Source organism: Sorex araneus, chromosome 7 (assembly GCF_027595985.1).
Source record: "Sorex araneus isolate mSorAra2 chromosome 7, mSorAra2.pri, whole genome shotgun sequence".
Classification (NCBI taxonomy): domain Eukaryota; kingdom Metazoa; phylum Chordata; class Mammalia; order Eulipotyphla; family Soricidae; genus Sorex; species Sorex araneus.
Window position 1 is genome coordinate 64,335,825 of NC_073308.1, and position 20,105 is coordinate 64,355,929.

Consider the following 20,105-nt stretch of genomic DNA (forward strand, 5'->3'; position numbering starts at 1 on the left):
ATATATATAAATTTATATATTTCTCTATATAGAAATTATACATGAAGGCCAAAATGATAGTATGTGACCGTGCAGGCAGAGAGATAAACCCAATATTGCTGATGTGTCTCACTCTTACATGTGTGTGTGATCCAGGTAAATTATATCTACCCACACTTGTTCAGCACACACTTAGGTTTCAGGGATACTTGAAATCTGTTCAGACAAGCTTGGTAAAATAATGCCCTATTATCTGGAAGAGCAAGGATTCTCAGTGAAAAATTCATCTATTTAATATGACAACTTTTTCCATGTGTTTATTGCAGGCAATGACAAAACGATGGAAGGACAAGCTAGCTATTACTTGGGCTTAGCGCACTCAGCCGCTGGGGAGTTCGAGACCTCACTGCAGGTAAGTTGAAGTAAATGTCTAATTTTAACTCTTATCTTGTTAATTTCATTGTGTATTATTGTAAGACCAACAGGAACAAGGGCAGACCTGATATCAGTTTATGTGTAGGGACTTATGCAGAATAGAAATATTCCAGGGTCATAAAAATTAATTTTACTGGGCCAGAGAAAATACAGTGGGTAAGGCACTTGCCTTGCACATGTCCAAACTGTGTTTCATCCTTGGCACCCCATATGGTCCCCGGAGCCTGCCAGGAGTGATTCCTGAGCACAGAGCCAGGAATACGCCCTGAGCAGTGCCAGGAGTCACCCAAAAAAAAAGCAAAAAGAACTGATTTTATTATTGTTTATCAAATTGTCAGTGTTTTCAACCAGTTTGTGAAGAACTGTGGTCCCATTCTGATCCTTTTTTCTTTCCTGTGGTCTCTCTGTCCTACCATTAGGCCCCCTCGTTTGGTGCCACCGTCCCAATCAATGCAATTTTCATGTGTGGCCCCTTGCACTATCCTGAAGTCTTACCGGGGGTCACACGGGGGCCTGGCTGAAGACCGCTGGCCCAGGAGGAATGGAGGATATAAAGGAGATAACACAGCACTCACTGCTTCTAGGTCACCAAAGACAAGAGGAAATGAGGTTAAATGACTGTCACTGTCATCCCGTTGCTCATCGATTTGCTCGAGCGGGCACCAGTGATGTCTCCATTGTGAAACTTATTTGTTACTATTTTGGGCATGTTGAATACGCCACGGGAAGCTTACCAGGCTCTGCCATGTGGGCGGGATACTCTCGGTAGCTTGCTGGGCTCTCTGAGAGGGGCAGAGGAAATAACAGAAAAAATAGTAACAAAAAATATAGCAAATTTATAATATGTCATGAAAGGGTTTGCTTAGAGTATGGTTCTTGAGCAGTAGAGTGAGTGTTTGGGGGTTCTGGGAACGGGTAAGGAGTAACCCAGGTGTGGGGAACCGGGGACTGAGATTTATAAGCCTGCTTGGATCAGGACTGGGCCTCCTCCACCCAGAACTCCATTTTCCAGTGCTTGGCAGCCACACCCACAAACTGCCAACGTCCCCCATCCCATACCATGTAATCCCATCAATGGCCAAGATCCAGAGACTATAAAACAAAGCTCCCAGAAACATGAGACCGAATTCACAGCCACGCAACCTCGTATTGTCTAGTTCTCCCTCTCGGAGAACCCGGCAAGCTACCAAGAGTATCCTGCCTACACGGCAGAGCCTGGCAAGCTCCCCATGGCATATTCAATATGCCAAAAACAGTAACAATGATGAGTCTCATTCCCCTGACCCTGAAAGAGCCTCCAATGCGGCACCATTGGGAAGGACGAGTAAAAAGAAGCTGCTAAAATGTCAGGGCTAGGACGAACGAGATGTTACTGGCACCCGCATGAGAAAATCGTTGATCAATGGGATGACAGTGACAGTGGCAGTGACTGCCAAGCTACTGGAAAACTGGGGAACTGGATGGAGAAGGCCCAGACCCGATTCGAGCAGGCTTGGAGATCTCAGCCACAGGTTCTGCATACCTGGGTTCTTCTGTTCTTCTGTCGGTTCCTTACTTCTTCTTAGCTTTCTATTTCATTGCAGTCAAAGGCTCCCTAAGCTTATGTTGTCTACCACCTTTTAAAAATGCACTCTAAAAAATAAATATATAAGTAAATAAATAAAAATACACTATGAAAAGCAAAATGGGTATTTCTTAAAAAATTGGAATAGAACTCCCATGAAATCCAGTAATACCACTTCTTGGCATCTATCCACAAAACACAAAAAATTTAGCTTTATTTGGGGGGGGAGGATCACACCCAGAAATACTCAGGGGTTACTCCTGGCTCTGCACTCAGGAATTCCTACTGGCAGTGCTCGAGGGACCGTATGAAATGCTGGGAATCGAACCCAGGTTGGCCGCATACAAGGCAAACTCCCTACCCACTGTGCTATTGCTCCAGCCCAAAAAAAACACAAAAAGCATTAAATCAAAAGGATTTATGCACATGTGTTCATCACTGCACTTGCTATAGAAGCCAAGATATGGAAACAACCCAAATGCCCAACTACAGATGAATGGATTAAGAAGTTGTGGCATTTATACATGATGGAATACTATACAACTCTAAGAAAGCACAAATCATGCAATTTGTAACAACTTGTATGGAACTAGAGGATAGCATGCTGAGTTAGGTAAGTCAAAATGAACGGGACAAATACAGAATGATCTCTCTCATATGTACACTTAAAGATAGACAGGAGTGTAGCAACAGTGACCTAAATGCAATATAACAGGGGAACTGACCCGCACAGTTGAGTTAGAGGGAGCGGTGAGAGGGAGGAAGCTGATTTCCTTTGGGAAGAGAAACAGGTAGACTGTTGTGAGTGTGGTGTTGGAATTGTGTCCATGAGAAACCTTCATTAATATTATTATAAATCAAAAAATTAAAAATATATCATTTTTTAACACTGTCACTGTCATCCTATTGCTCATCGATTTGTTCGAGCGGGCACCAGTAGCATCTCTCATTGTGAGACTTATTGTTACTATTTTTGGCATATCCAATACACCACGGGTAGCTTCCCAGGCTCTGCCGTGCGGGTGGGCGTGATACCTTCGGTAGCTTGCCGGGCTCTCCGAGAGGGGCGGAGGAATCGAACACAGGTCGGCCGCATGAAAGGCAAATGCCTTACAGCTGAACACTGTCACTGTCATCCCGTTGCTCATCGATTTGTTTGAGCGGGCACCAGTAACGTCTCTCATTGTGAGAAAAAGGGAAAAAAATCATTCAACAACCTTGCCCCCACCCCAAGACCAGAAAATCTTTCTTAAGTCTACAATAGATGTCTTCTACTTGAACCCGACTGTTACCACACACAGGATTATTGCAACACCATCGTGGAGAACAATATCGCAACCCACTTTGGGAAAGTTTGCAATTTGATAGACATTATTGGTTTAGTTTCCAGTCTTAAACATCTCTTATCTATTCTTTTATATATTCATGCTAAATAGAGGTTCTGTATTAAGGTTGAACATTTTTCTCTATCACCCTTAATAGACATCACCTTTATCACCCTTAATCACCCTATTTTTGACAATCCCAAAATAGGTCTTTTTGGATCGTGAGAAAGATCTGAAGTTTTCTAAGATGACTCTCATGCTTAATATTTTTTACCTTTATATATGCATTTAGCAGGACTAAATTGCAGGTGTTTGGGGGAAACAGAAGATACATTCCAGAAGATACATTCTTCCTTTTAGGAGCTCATTTAATGAGAGTGATCAGCTTGAAGCATTACTCTTAACTCAAGATAGGCTAGATAGGGTCTTCTTGGGGTCGATGAAAGAGTAGTTGGTTCCACAATGAAGATCAGGAGAATTGCACAGAAAAGTGAAGAGAGTTTTGGGGGTTTCTTGGGGGTGGGGATAATTGGTTTTGGTTTTGGCAGGGGCATACCTAGTGATACATAGCAACTATTTCTGAGTCCATTCTCAAGAATCCGTCCCAATAGAGCCCAGGGGAGCACGTGGTACAGGAAACTGACCCAGGGCTCTTACATGCCAAGCTTGTGCCCCAGTCCTTGGAACCACTTCCCCAGACCAGGACACAAAAGCTTTTTTGAGAGACAGGATCTCTGAAGCAGGGAGCTGGAGAGGTGAACATGATAAACGATTAGACACTGATATTTGGCAATAATTCAGTGTGTTTGTGAAGCAATGAATTGTTGTGTGTACAAAAAGATGCCGAACAAGAGTGAATTGGAAAATTAGATGAAAACCAGCTGGTTAGAGATTCTTCCTCTCTCTTTGTTGTTAATAGGGAATGTAAGCACATGGCAAAAGAGATTCAAACAAATAGTAAAGCTTCCAGTGAAAAGGGTCTTCCTGCCAGGGCAGAGGCCTGGGGAGGGCAGGGATTGTGTTTCAGACTGTGGCTCACTGCTGTCCCGTCAAGAACCTAAGGTCATCCTCAGAGTCCGCTTCTTGCTTGGCAGAATGGCGTCGCCCCTTTGGAACAGCGCTCAGGCAGAAAGGAGACGGTGCAGGAGCCTAGCGTCACCTTTGGGTCAAACACCCAGCAGGGCTGGAGGCCGATGGAAGGTCCGTGGTGTGGTTTGGAGACAAAAATGCCAAGAGCAAAGAGAAGCGTTTCAGCTAAGACACAGGGGGGACAGGGAGCAGCACAAGGACACAAGGGCTAAGAAGTTGGGCCTGAGAAGTTGGGGCTGGCGTGTGTGTGGGTGCAGGCAGGGCTGGGGGATGAGAAAAGAAGCACCCGGATCAGGGTAAGTGGCCTTCCGCCTGATTGGCTGGGAACGCTGTCCGTTTCCTTCCCTTGCGCGGATCAGAGCGTCTTAAACGTTTTCTACTTGCAACCCCTTTTCCCCAGAGGAATTTTTAAACGACCCCATACTGTATATAAAATAGGTATACAGATCAAAGTTTTGCTGATGATGAATCATAAATTTTAGAACAAATTTATCATTAGTCTTACCTCCTCCCCCAGTCCAGTTACACGGCCCCTAGGGCGCCCACGGTTCTAAGAAGCTTGGACATAGTTTTATCAAAGAAACCTGCTCTCTGGCCTTGAGTTTTAATCAAATATCTTTTTTATTCTCCCTACCACCTTACTTTAGCCATTCCCTTGCTTCCTTTACAAACAATAGGCCATTCTTCACCCTTTTGTTTGCATCTCTCTTTAGTTGTTTCTGGACTGGAAGACAGTCACGGTTAGATATATGCTCTTTCATCTGTTTGCAAATCACATCCTGTCTTCTTCCTATCTTCATGCCCTACCTGAAGATAATATTGTTTCTAATTTATACAATGTCTATTAGAAATTCATCATCGGTTAAAGCACCCCATAATTTGTGGCTATTTTAATTTAAAAAGCCCACATGATTACTTAGTGAGTAGGATTGATTGCGTGATTCATTAGATAAAGGGCCATTTTTCTGATCACAGAGTAAAAAATGTACACACCAAGGGCTGGGGAGATGGCACAAATGGTTAGGACTCACCCTCTGCATGCTGGAGCCCTGGGTCCAGTCCTCAGCACTGCATGGTCCCCCAACACTGCCAGGTATCCCCCAAAATAATTTAACATATTACAAAGAAACCCTTTATCTTCCTACCGTGTCCTGTGCAGTACTGCCAACACTTTCTCATCAGCTCTGATGGCGTTTCCATGACAGTATGGCTGGGGAGAAAAATGAGGCCTCAGAAATCCACTTTATCATGTGAAAGCAGGCAAGAGAAAATGTAGGGGCAAAATGCGTTTCCTGTGTCTTTTCACACTGAGTCTAACTTTAATTCTTCTCATGAATTCTAAGCACTTTAAATTCTCTTGTATCTTAAGTTTATAATATGAAATATGTTCAGATATTCTCTTGCCTCTGGATTCCATCTCTTCTACTTGAAGATCTCGTCCTTAGATAATAAACATCTGTTTAAAGACTTTTACTTGGAGCCAGAAAGGTAGTATACAGGCTTCAAAGTGCTGCTTTGTGTATGTTCAACCCTCCTTCAATTTCTAGCACCGCATGTGGTCTCCCTGGTACCACCAGGAGTGACCCAGAGCAGAGTCATGAACTAAATATGTGGCTCATATGTGGCTCAATATTTTTTACTTGATTTTTTTTCCCCAACAAACGTGGCTCCAAGAAACATATCACGTGTGAGTACTCCTTACCAACAGTCCAATGATCCAAAATAAGAAGGAACTTTGAAATTTTGGTGAAAATTTAAGGGCTTACATTATGATTAATGAATGGTTGAGAAATGAATGATTCGTATATGCAATAGACAAGTACATCAGCACATTAGTGAATAAAGTTTACTTATTCATTCATTTCTTGCTGCTAAAGAGTTCTTTAACAGTTCCAAATGGCAATGTATTTCTAAACTGAAAAATAAAAAATAATATTTATTTGGGGCTAAAATGCCTACTTATGAGGAAAGTGTATTTAATGAAGAAAAGCCATAGTCCTATGAATAAGTCTGCTTGGAGGCTATGTAGAACCTGACATTTAGAGAGGGGAATTCACCTGCATGTATGAGGTATTGAGAAAAGAAAAATTCCTTTGGTTATCATAAATTTAGACTTGTAAATACTCCCAAGTGAATAAATTCAAAATTTGAGGAGGAATGTAAAGTCCGAAAGATTTTAAAAAGAAAACATTTTCTTAAAAGTCATATTCAATATTTTCACAGTTTAAACAGCTCCTTAATTCAGTATTTCAAGAATTAACTTATTTCTAAGAAAAGGGAAAGTCCTTCCTTAGAACTCAGTTTTATACATGAATTTTTTTCCCTCTAATTCTCCTTAGAGAAATTTATCTCCTTAGAGGAAATTATCCATACTAATTTTAGGAACATCAAATTTCTTCAGTCCTCAGTTCATTCGTTGAACTGTTTTTTCATTATTTAGCCACAATATAGCTTATCAAGAGTGATACTGTGAAATTAAGACACATCACATTGATATTTTATTCATTTATAACCTACGATTCAATACACATGTACTATTATTTCTTATGCTAAAAGCTGTAGTTACATCTGTTTACATAATGTTGATACCTTCAGAGTATATTAGGATGCTTTTAATATCTGTTAGTGCCTATGCATGAAGTAATGCATCATAAAAAAGTTACACTAAAGTTCTATCAACTCATGGCTTATTGATATCTATTAACAATGAATGGTAAATGTAAGATTGAAAAGTGATGGGGCCAGAGAGATTGTACAGCAGGTACAGCATTTGCCTTGCAATTGGCCAACCTGGGTTCAATCCCTGGCAACCCATATGGTCCTGAGCACTGACGGGAGTGATCCCTGAGCACAGAACCAGGAGTAAACCCTGAGCACTGCTGCCTATCACCCCCAAATAAACAACATCAATAATAAAAGATTTTCAAATGATTAATTAGGGTGTTACTAGTTATAATGTAATTTTGTTTATTGTTTCAACTAATGCGAAAACAACGATAAACCTTAATATGTCAGAAGGAATTTCTAACAAAGAAATTATTTGATTTGTAGTGTTTTAACTGAGAGAAACTTTGGGATAAGAGAACTCTCTTTACTTTTCCTGCTTATTTCCTTTCTCTACTTAGCTTATTGCCTTCTTTTCATAAATTCATTCCATCCTTTACTGCAGGTAACTCTTAATCCAAGTGATAATTATCCATGTGATATCAGAGTTGTTTCATCTTCATCTACTGGTGATCTCTTTTTAACCAAAAACTTTTTACAAGACCCGGGATACATAAAATCAGTATATTAATCTGACATTAGTAATGATCATAAATTGATGAATAGAAATAAATCCTGTAATACAGCCTAAGAAACCATAAAGAAAAGAATATGAAATTATAAATAAGTTATTTTTAAAATAAGCTATTTTAAAACAACCCCTACACTTAGTTACAGCTGAAGAAATTAGGATAGACCTAAAAAGGAGAGAGAAAGAGGGAATGTGCCTGCCACAGAAGCAGGGGATGGGAAGGGGTGGGGATGGTGGGAGGGATACTGGGAACATTGGTGGTGGAGAATGGGCACTGGTGGAGGGATGGGTACTTGATCATTGTATGACTGAAACGTAAGCACAAAAGTTTGTAAGTATGTAACTATCTCATGGTGATTCATAAAAATAAAATTTTTTAAAAAGAGGTAGAAGGGGCACAGTGGGTAGGACATTTGCCTTGCACGCGGCCGACCCAGGTTCGATTCCCAGCATCCCATAAGGTCCCCCGAGCACCGCCAGGAGTAATTCCTGAGTGCATGATCCAGGAGTAACCCCTGTGCACTGCTGGGTGTGACCCAAAAAGAAAAAAAAAAGAAAAGAAAAAGAGGGAAAATTAGGATCTAGCTGACTAGAAATAGCTGAGCAGATCTGCTGCACAGCCACTTAATGGAAATCAAGGTTTCCTGTTGGTCACTTTCAGAAGTGAAGGTTTTATCAGCCCCTGAAACCATCATGAAGCAGATAGATCTCAAAGCTCTGCATGACTCAGTCTCAGTTTAGGCTGTATCAGGAAGATAAAAATCCCACAAGCCAAACAAAACAAGTAATCTCAGTTTCTGTTTACTTGTCCTCAACGAACAGGGAGAGCTAAAATTCTTAGCTTACAGTAGCATTCTTTTTTTCCTCTTTCTTGCACCTTCTCTAACTTTTGCATCTGTCTATCTCTAGATGGTCTGCGCTCTGTACCTCCTAGTGCCTGCACCCCCATCTCTCTTCCACACTCCCAATATTCAGTCAAGTACTTCTTGGTTCTCTCAGAGTAAGAGATTGTGATTCTCTTCCTCGGGCTCCTTTCCACTTCCAGTCTTCCCTATGTTTTACATCCCCACATTTCTACTACCCACCCCCCCTCAAAATTCTATCTCTGATCTGCATAATAAGGCCCAGAAGGAGCAGGGAAGCCGGAAGGAAAAAATGTGAAGCAATAAATCTTATCAGCATTCCTAGGTAGGCTGGCGAAGGAAAAAGAAGTCTGCATTAATCCTTTGGGCTCTTACAAGCTGTCATTTTCTGTCTTTTGAAAATGACAATCAGAAGGAAAAGAACCATTGAGGGAAAAATATGAATGAAAGGGAAAAGGAGGCGAGCCCTTTAACATCTCTCCTTTCTTTTTGGCCTCCACCTGCTTTTGGATAACAGCAAGTCTCACAATGGAGATGTTACTGGTGCCCGCTCGAGCAAATCGATAAACAAGGGACGACAGTGTGATAGTGCTGCAGTGCAGTGGAGTCAGTACCTCTCCTTAACTCAGCACCTCTGTGAGAATCAAACAAGTTCATGTGTGCCAAGTTTGCATCGCTAGAGGGTCTAACAGAGAAATATGTGACTGTTGTATTACCATTTAAGTCCGAGAGGAATATTTCCCCAAAAATGCTAGATAGTGAAATGTGCAAAAACAAACAACAACAAAAACAAAAACAAAAAAACACAGACACAATTTGTGTGAGTTTTTTTCCCCCAGTATCCCCCAAATTTCCCCAACCAATATTTAACATGGGAGAAAATGATCCGAGTAAGTGAAAGTCTGATATCATTGGGCCAAACTAGCACGCGACAGGGACAAATGGAGACATTACTGGTGCCCGCTCGAGCAAATCAAAGATCAAGTGATGCAAGTGAAAGTCTATAAAGCCAATGCATCTTGGTGAATAACAGATGAATAAAAAGGATATGTTCATACTTCCAACTATAAACAGTTTTCAAATGCAAAATGACTAATAACTATAAGATTCTAACTCTGAGTAATGATTACAAGTTACAAGACATTATGATATCTTATATAATTATGTGTGTTAACGATTACAATTTACAAGACATTAACTCTGAGTAATGGTAACAATGATACTCTAATAGGTAACATTAAGTATCTTTGCAAAGTGTCTACTTTGTACTTTTTCCCTCCTTTACCTATTATTTACATAATGCATCATGTAAAAATTGTATTGTGCCCAAATATATCTTTTATATTGGCGCATACTTTTATAATGGGAACCAACATTTGTGGGGTTAAAAAAAATCATTAATCTAGTAACATTTCCCTGAATACAAGGGATAGCAATGATCATAAAAAGGATGAATGTAAAAAAAGGGGGGGGGGCTGTGAATGTGAGTGCTTTTATTCAGAGACCAGAGCGCTTCCTAGCCTTGAACAGAAAAGCCTTCCATGCTTGCAAATTAAACTCACTGCCTAAACTTGACCCTACTGTTCTGGTGGAATGGACTCAGGATCCCAGGGACACTGAGAGGCCACACACACCCAAGAAATCCTGGCATGTCTCCCAGAGGACCGCTGGCTTGCACTGCGGGGAACGCGCGTGGTGGCTGTGGGCAGCCAGCTTGCCTCCTGGTGCCCTGTAGATCAACCGCAGCTTCCTCAGCATCCTATGAAGGGCTCCGGGCGCAGCGGGACCAGCGCAGGTGGAAGCTCAGGGGACCTACTGGTTCGCTTCTGGCTTTGCCCCAGCGCTCGTTTGTCTGTTTTATCTTTTGTCCTATTTCCCCCGCACCCCCCACCCCAGGCAATCTCCCTCTGCAGAGTCCGCAGTCTGAAAGGAGCAGCTGGCCCACATTCAGGACCCCTCCCTATTAGCATCAGACCCACCCACCCACACGCACTCCCACCTGGATGCAAATAGCAAATAGTCTTCCCTTTCATCCCTTGCATCTTGCTAAGGAGAAGAATGTTCCCCCAATTCTGTGTTTCTTTTTATATATATGTTATATACATGAAAAAAAAATGCCTTTCGAACAATCAGCCATATTTTGGAAAATAACATTTTAAGTAGCTCATTTAAAAATGTGTTTTAATAATTTGGAGATCATGAAAGTCTTAAATGCCTTACAAATAATGTTGCCACTTTTGGTATTTAAAATCATGACCTTTCTAATACATTAAAACATGTATCATGACAGTAATAATTTGATTTTAGTTTTTGTAGTAAAGCTTGAAGAATAAAATGTTACTGACGTGAATATTTTTTTGAAATGTTCTCGTTAATGAGCAGTTTAAATCTCTTTAAACCTTTTTCCTCCTTAATTTTTCTAATGATTTTTCCCATATAATCCTACAGCTGAGGAAAATGACATATGAGTGTTAAATGACTGTTGTACTGCAGTATTTGTCATATAAATTATAGTATTTGTCATGTAAATGACAACAGCATTATAGAAAATTTTAAAAGAATTAAAGATATGTATTTTATTAAGACAATAAACTATGATGAAAGTTTACAAGTTGGAGTCTTTCTTGGAAGTGAAGAAGAGAGGCTTTATGTCAGAAAAAGAACGCTCGTGTCCTAAATTAATATAAGCACTGATTTTCTGGTAATAAAATGTATTGATCTTTAAACTGGAAAGCTGGGTTTAGATTCCCTTGAGGTCTGGAATACCACTTTGCCCAGAACGTCATGATTATTCTGTCTTTCCATTGTTCAACGAAAGGACTGCTACGGCCTCTCCTTAAGGAAGCTGCTAAAATATTTGTTTCTTGTCATTCACATTTTGAGAAATAGGGGAAACATTTCCTGCATCTATCTTGGGAGCTAGGAAAGAGGATAATAATTTTCATTTGGTTCATCCTAACTAAAGCTGAACTTTGAGACTGAGCATTGAGTATTCTAATCAACTCTACGGAACAGTGCCATATGGAATATAATGCACGTATATTCCTTAAAGTTCAAGGCCTAGCATATGAAAATGTTCTCGGGCGCAATAAAGCAACCTGCATAGTTCATCACAAGACTAATTGTATGACAGACCTAGAGGCAATGGCACAGCTGTTAACACGTTGATCTAGCGGCCACAAAAGATGATGCATCACACCTGCAAAAAGCCAGAGATGATTATCGGATTAGACACGGTCAATAGCAGTAGTGCCTATCGTTACAGACTGAGCCAAATTTTACATCTTATTCCTCCCCAACACAAAAGGGTAATTCAGAGGAAAAATGTAATTCATCCTCTTAACACTTACCCAAAATATTCTCCAATGTATCGATAGTGTACTCCATCACTTGCTCGACAACTAATAGCTTGATTGACTGTTGAGACTAAAGTCAATTTCAATTTCAATCTAATTGGTGCTTGATAAAAGTAGCATGCACTCAACTTTAGAAGTGGCCTGTTTTAATAAGTACTTGGATGGACGACATGCTTAATAGTCCATCCATCTACTTAAAAATTTCCTGCAAATTCCAACTTTATCTCTCTTTTAATGAGTTATGAGATTCATTGAGAATAAAGTTTTCCCAGAAGTTACCCCTATTGGCCCTCTTTTTTTTTTCTTTGACTAAAATGACAATGATGATACTCAGGACTAATCAGAGGAAGAGAATAAAGATAGCAAAGAGACAAACCAACTCAAAAGATTATTTTGTCCCTGAAAATTCAGAGGTGATACATATATGTGCATAGCAGCAACTATTTTTTGTGAGCGTCTCAAGAATGTTAATAATATTTTTTATGTAAATGTAGGACTTAGAGGAAAAATATAGAAAATCAAATAGTACTGAAGGTGGACAAGACTGAGTGACAAGGACTGTTTTTGAGTGGATGACGGTAGAGAGAGGGATGAAGCAGAAGAGTCATTATGCAACTTGATTACCTTGTGATACACCTTGCAATCCACATTGCAACCGACTCTGCAGGGACATATTAGAGAAGGCTTAGAAGGGGGAGGGGACAAAGAATAGGGAAAGAGGAGAAAGGAGGAAAATTGATCAGAAACAACCTGGGAAGGATGCACTGCCCAGCTCATGTGTCTTGCCCTACAGAGTGTGGCCAACACCAGTCTATATGCAAAAGGATCGAGATAACACAGACTATCATGATCACAGGATACTTTGTATTGCAACCTGCATGTGCCTCCTTGTACTTGCTCAAATAAGCATCTCCGAATATTGTTTGCAGTGTGTACACCGCATTTGAAATTTGTTTAGTGTGGTTGTAGTTTAGGCAACATGGTTACAATAGTAACCATATGGGATGCCAGAGGTTGAACCCAGGTTGGCCACGTGCAAGGCAATGCCTTACCTGCTGTACTATCGCTCCGGCCCTATACAATTTCCTTACCCAATCGTCTGTCTTTGGACATTGGGTTCTTTCTCTTTCCTGGTTATTCTACTTAGAGCCAATATGAACATAGGAGAGCTGATATCTTTTCAGGTTAATGTTTTTATGTTCTTGGGGTATATGCCAAGTGGAATTTCTGGGACATATGAATGTTCTATCTTATCATATCCAGGTATATTAACCCTGTACACATCGTTTGACTTCCAAGCTTCCTTTTCCATACCTAAAATGCTTATGATAGTGTTTGCTGTAAGATAGAATGAAATAAAATGTCAATGTGCTTGGCACTTAGTAAACATTAAATAAATGGTCCCTTTGTTTTGTTTTATGAATACACAGTTTTTCGTTTGACTCAGGACTAACCCATTTAGAATTTATCTGATGAAATAATTATTAATGTACATAAATATTTGTCTATAGTAATTTTTGTTTATTCGCCCATATGTACAGAGATAGCTGTAACCTTTATATATATGTATATATATATATATATTGTTATAAGGTCAGTTTATAACAACAGTAAAAACTTCCAGAAACAAGGTAAATGTAAAGTGTAAATTGATTAAAGGTCATTGGGTACCCAATTATGAGGTACATACAGCCAATGAAGCAACACAATAAATATTTTATAGCAATTATACTACTATAGCTAGATTAAGCAAAACATTAGAGTTAAACAATGCCCATAATGACCATACCTGTGCATGTTTTACATACATATAAATACATATATTAAAATACTAGGAGCACCAAATTATTTCCACTGGTTATCTGCAGAAATTGAAATAATGTATGGCTTTAATTTTCTGGATTTGGGGGTGATGGATCTATAATCCCCAAATTTTCTACAATTAACATATATTGATTTTGTAATGAGAAAAAAATAAACACTTATATCTTTGCATTCCATTAAAATTTAAAGACCTTAATTAATGTTTTCAGTTATATAGACGGTTCACGGGAAAAATCAGCATAGGACTGATCACAGTAGTTAGTCATTTTAGCATCTCATCTCAGCCTACAACATTAAAGGAAGTTATTAAATGCTTCACAAGTAATAGAGAACGGTTAAAGATCACCTGATACATGGACCCCCCAAAAATTCACAGAACTGATCAAAGCAATCAGAGGAAGAAATATAGCCTTACAAATTTTGGTACCTCAAGTAGTTTTGGCCCAAGGGCACATGAGCAAGAATCTCAGGACCTATGTTAACGATGCCCTGTTCATCATTTGGAACTTGAGTTTGATGTACTCAAGTAGATTCCTGATGCTACTCCAAGACTCTACTGTCCAGAGGGAAAATGGGCATGCCTGACATATACATTCACCATCATTTTTTCTGGGGGTCAGGAATTGGAGAAGCAGCGGTGAACGTCATCTTAATGCGCTGGAGGTGGAGACGGTGACATTGGAATCCAACTCTGAGATCCTGTAGCTGCCTCTCACCGGAGAAGCAGGGCCTCTGCCCTTCGGACCCACTGAATCAGGAACTCTGAGGGAATGTGGGGGAGGTGCTTGCTGAAGACTTGGAGAGACCAAGAGGCATCTTCACAGGCCTTGCTAGAGAGTGGGAAATGAGAGGTCTTCTAAGTCAGGCAGGAGGGGTTTGAGAAGACGAGCGGCCTCGACCTTGTGAACGGGAGAAAGTCAAAGAGTGGCTGGAGGAGCGAGACCACCACAGGACATATCTGGAACACTGCAGCTGAGTCATGCCGAGCCCCTCAATTCGGGTGGAAGTGGGGTACCACGTGATGGGCTCACTGGAACAGTTTTACAATTTTACCAGCGATGGAGATGAAAATCCAGAGAGCGGAGATAAGGCTGAATTCTGATTTTTTTTTCCCTCAAAAAATCCAAAGTGGGCATATTTAAATAGATGAATGCCGCTAGAGAAGCTGTTGCACAGAAAAAATTTTCACCTTCACTTCCCACTCTTGCTGGGACGAGGCAGAGGAGGCAGCGTGCGGGGAAGTCACACTCTGTGGTACTCCTGCACCCAGCTGCAGCTCGCCAGGGTCACACAGTGTATTTGTGATGCCGCCTGTACACGTGTTCATCGGGGGTCAGACTCATTTCATTGTGGTGCTCACACATCCGTCGTGCTCACAGGGGGGCCTGTGCTGTTCACTGGCAGCTTCTCTCTCCACACTTCTTTAGTAGCAGGCTTCTAGGGGTGACATATGTTAGTCGTGGTACACAGACACACACACACACACACACACACACACGCACACTCACATAAATCTGTCTGTGCACCAGTGATTGCATCTCTGCTGTCGTGCCAGGGGCCCTAGACACCAGACCCACGAGAGTCACAGTCAACATATGTGGGTGCTTCTGGTGACCAAACTCACAGCCTGGAGCTTGCAAGTGTTTTCCTCCTGACCCCACACAGAAGAATTTTTAATAGAGCTTTAGGCAACTTCATTGTCCTTATTCTCAAAGAACTTAGATTACCACCCTTTGATTGGCTAAGGGTTTGGGGTTACAGAGATTCCCCAGCCACCCCCCCCCCCACCACACACACACCACTAATTTTTTTTTGCTTTTTGGGTCACACCCAGCAATGCACAGGGGTTACTCCTGGCTCTGCACTCAGGAATTACTCCTGGCGGTACTCAGGGGACCATATGGGATGCTGGGATTCGAACCTGGGTTGGCCGCGTGCAAGGCAAACGCCCTACCCGCTGTGCTATCACTCCAGCCCCACCACTAAATTTTGCCCTGGGGAGACAGACAGTCCCTGCATATGCTAAGCAATCCAGCTCTTTTACCTGATCATTTTATTGTTTTCCAAACAAAGCCAGTCCTTTGGGGTGGGAAGGAATAAGCCTGAGAACTTCCAGAGCCTTGGAAGCCAGGAGGAGAGTATAATCGAGGAAATAAAGTGAACAGGGAAATGAAATGTGAACAGAGATGAGAAAGGGAACGATTCGTACCCAGTGGTATTAGAGTCCCTGGTTGCCCCTAAATTGGGCAGAACCTAAATTAGATTGGGGTGGGCTTTATCCCATGAGATCAAATGAGCTTAACTGATAGAACAGATACATAAAACTAATGTGCCTTTGTGTGCTTATAACTAGAACTGTACCCAAACTTGTCATTTACATGCTTTATTTTATTAAGTACAAGAGCCTCAAGAGGAAGGTGTTATAAGATGCCATTAGTATATTCTATTTGCCCTTACTCGCATTTCCCCAAAATCGCTCTGGATCTCAAATGAAATAACCTGTTTGCCGTCATCAGGTCAAATCTGGAGCCCCTCCCCTAACTGCTAGTGGTACTTTTGTCAGTAAGACCATTCCAAACTTATCCTCTGGGTCTTACCACAAAGCTCACGTGAATTTTTAATAGCATCCTCCTCTGTTTCTCTTAATGTTGACACAGTAACATTCCTTCATTGTGGACCAGTAGAAATGATTCACACAGAGCATTTGATACTTTCTATATAGTGTACATAACTGTATCTACTGTATCACTGTCATCCCATTGTTCATCGATTTGCTCGAGCAGGCACCAGTAATGTCTCCATTGTGAGACTTGTTACTTGTCACTGTTAGCCACGGGTAGCTTGCCGGCTCTGTCCACATGTGTACATAAAAATATGCTTATTTGTAATTATTCCTAAAGCATTGCTTCTGAAGCAAGTTTGCTGCTGAAAAGCATCTCTTAGGAAATGCAAGGGAGAGAGCATAAACAGTAGCATTTGTTAGCTATTTGGTTGAACAGTGTAGAGAGCAAGAATAGTTATCATCTTAGATAAAAATGATATGAAGTCAGGGACAATTTAATCCTCTCCATTACCACCCCAACCACTGTTGCTCAGATACAGTGATTGAAAACACAACCTCTGTGTCGGGTGCCTGAATCTCTCTCTGGTTCGTAGCACTTTTTGTTTTGTTTCAAAACCTTCCCTGGTGATGCATTGGGTTTACTCCTTGCTCTGCAGTCAGGAATCACTCCTGGGAGTGCTCAGGGGATGCTGGGGATTGAACCCAGGTTGGCTGCTTGCCAGGCAAGTGCTCTACTTGCTCCAGCCCCTCATACTACTTTTAATGCTGTGCCTTTTCGGTGAGTGGCTTAACCTCTCTGTGCCTTCATTTCCTTCATTGCGGCTTAGAGATGACACTAGTACTGAACTGATAGACTGGTTGCCAGGACTAAACAGGCTAATATGTAGAAAGCTTTTAGACCAATTTATGGTAAATTGCATTCAATCATTAAATGCTGCTGAATATTATCCAACAGGAAAAATGTGGTTTGCTGGTTTGGTGCCAGCTTTAGGCTGCTCTTGCTGTCACCACTGATTTACCTGATCGCAGACAAATGTCTTAGCACCAGGCTTTGTAAGATGAAGATGATATTTATTAAAATGGCTTGTTGATGAAAATTCCAGTGGAGCAGTAAAGAGATAATGGTTTATTGGGCCTTATTATTGAATTGCAAATGATTTAACTATACATTGTTCCTATATTTAATTAAACATATTCATTTTCCCTATGAGCTTATATTAGCTTACAGCAGAGTGACTGTTTATAACGTTCATTTTCTACGCTTATGTTATCACAGATATTACAAAAATAAACATTTCCCCTTAAAAATATAATGTAAATAAGCACCAACATTTGTCACAAGGTGGCAAAGCTCAAATCACATTTTAATTGGTGATGGTCATAGATTACAGGGGAATAGAAAAGCACTCTCCAAGCAATCATTATGAGCTGAAAATTTTATTTTGAAAGTATCAGAGAAGACCACCAATTTGGGATTCAGACATGCCGGGTTCTGGATTGTGGTTTTTTGGCATTGGACAGGCCCATTAAAGCAGGTTCCATTTCCTCACCAATATTGTTGCCGGACACCAGGAATATAATGTTGGTAAACAACAGGACACATGACTCATAAAAGGACCAGAGCCCTAGGTCCCGGCTTATGTTGTCCAATTGCCTGGTAGCATGTTGGCATTGAGATGGAGAGAGAACTGAATTAGACAGCTGTCTCAGAGGGTTTAGAGCTTCCTATACCAGGCCCTGTTCTTCACAATCAATCACAAAATCCCATTGATCATCGAGTTGCTCGAGCGGGCTCAGTAACCTCTACATTCGTCCTATCCCTGAGATTTTAGAAGCCTCTCTCTTCTCGGCCTTCCCAACAATGCTGCATTGGAGGCTCTTTCAGGGTCAGGGGAATGAGATTCAGCTGGTTACTGGCTTTGGCATATGGATACACCATGGGAAGCTTGCGAGGCTCTCCCGTGTGGGCAGGAAACTCTCCCTGTTCTTCACCCCTTGAAAATATGACACAAGATATTTGTCCTTGTAGTCATCCATCCTGGGGTTGAAAATCAGACCAGGACTGTGGAACATGGTAAACAAAGACCATAAGCTTCTGACCATAAGCTATGCAGACAAAAGGAGAACCTGTCATCAAGGAAGTGCCTGAGCACATGGCTGGTGTCAGTTGGGTAATGGGACAATCAGCAGAAGTAAGTGACCAAGTCGGTACAGTCGTTCTCAGGGAGATCCACCACAGTGTTTAAGAACCGGGATTTCCATGTCCACCAATCCTAGTTGAGACCCCTTCTCTCCAGCTCTAGTTCTGTCTAGGCTCACTCCATTCTCTGCACTTCACTTTTCACATCTGTCCAGTGGGAATGCTGAGACTGATCCCAGAGGGCTCAGGAAGAGGCTCTGTGCATAAGCACTGAGTGTGTTCAGTGAACGGTAGTGACTGCCATAGGCGAGCGACCAGCATCACGTCACAGGAACCAGAAGCTCCTGAGCGGATAAGGACTAGGATACAGGCTGGATTTGGTCTCAAGGGACATGGCAAGACCCCAGTCACTTTCATGGCAGATCCTATCAGAATATCCCGTAAACACTTAAGTGTTTCCCAGTTTCTGCCAGAGAAGAATGGGGCCAGGGATTATCCCAAGGACGGAAGTAATTGGAGTTGCTACTTGAGAGGTCCTCTGCTGGGAGAATGACGGTCTCAGAATGCAGGGAAACGAGCATGTCCTTCCAGAAATGGTCTTTCTCCATCACTCTCCATTTTTTTTCAGAATTTATATATTAGTTTATTGAATAATTGCATGTTTTTTTTAAAGAAATGTTTATTAATGAATCACCGTGAGGTACAGTTACAGACTTACAAACTTTCATGCTTGTGTTTCAGTCATACAATGATAGAGTACCTATCCCTCCACCAGTGCCCATTCTCCACGCCAATGATCCCAGTATCCCTCCCACCACCCACCCCCATCCACCCCAACCTTTGTGGCAGGGCATTCCCTTTTGCGCTCTCTCTCTCCTTTTGGGTGTTGTGGTTTGTAATAGAGGTATTAAGTGGCCATCATCATGTTCAGTCTATAGTCTACTTTCAGCACACATCTCCCATCCCAAGCAGGCCCTCCTAGCACCCTTTACTTGGTGGTCCCTTCTCTGTCTGAGCTGCCTTTTCCCCCAGTGTGTGAGGCCAGCTTCTAAGCCATGGAGCAATCCTCCTATTATCTCACTATTCTTGGGTGTTAGTCTCCCATTCTGTTACTTTATATTCCACAAATGTGTCACTCTCCATTTCTGAGTACTGATAAGCAGTTATAAAATGCCAAATATAATGGTAGTTTTGTAGTTTGTGCTATGTAACCGAATGCTTACTCTAAGAATACTACTAGCAATTTGTTTTATTGTTTGGTTTCCTGCTCATATGTTATTTCTGTGCTGATCAAAGACATTGGTTAGAAAGTATCAAATAAATCATACTTCTAAATAAACCACTAAAGAGTGTTAAATTGATTTAAGTGATTTTAGGACTATTAATATTTAAAACATCTCTGTCCCAAGCCTCTTTATGACGACCTATAGTAATAATAACTATCATTTCATTCTTTTTCATCTTATACCATTACATAGTAAGCTATGTTTTTTAAAAAATTAGTTTTAAGCACTGGAATAGAAGTAAAACAGAAGCACATATTTATGTTTGAATATCTTGAATTTTATTTAGTCAATAAAAGGATGCTCAAACAATGCATTTATTATTCTCTTTGCCTACATCGGGATGAATAGAAAATGTTGCCTTCGTTTCCCCTCCTTTACTGCAGTGC

General features: G+C 41.1%; 1 protein-coding gene across 1 annotated transcript in view; it reads left to right on the forward strand.

The window, feature by feature from the left end:
• The window catches only part of TTC29 (tetratricopeptide repeat domain 29), a 145,526-nt gene that overhangs the window by 82,822 nt on the left and 42,599 nt on the right, over positions 1-20,105 (forward strand). Inside the window, exon 7 of the mRNA XM_055144243.1 lies at positions 306-391. Within this exon, the coding sequence (XP_055000218.1) occupies positions 306-391 (86 nt within the window). The remainder of the gene's footprint in view (positions 1-305; positions 392-20,105) is intronic.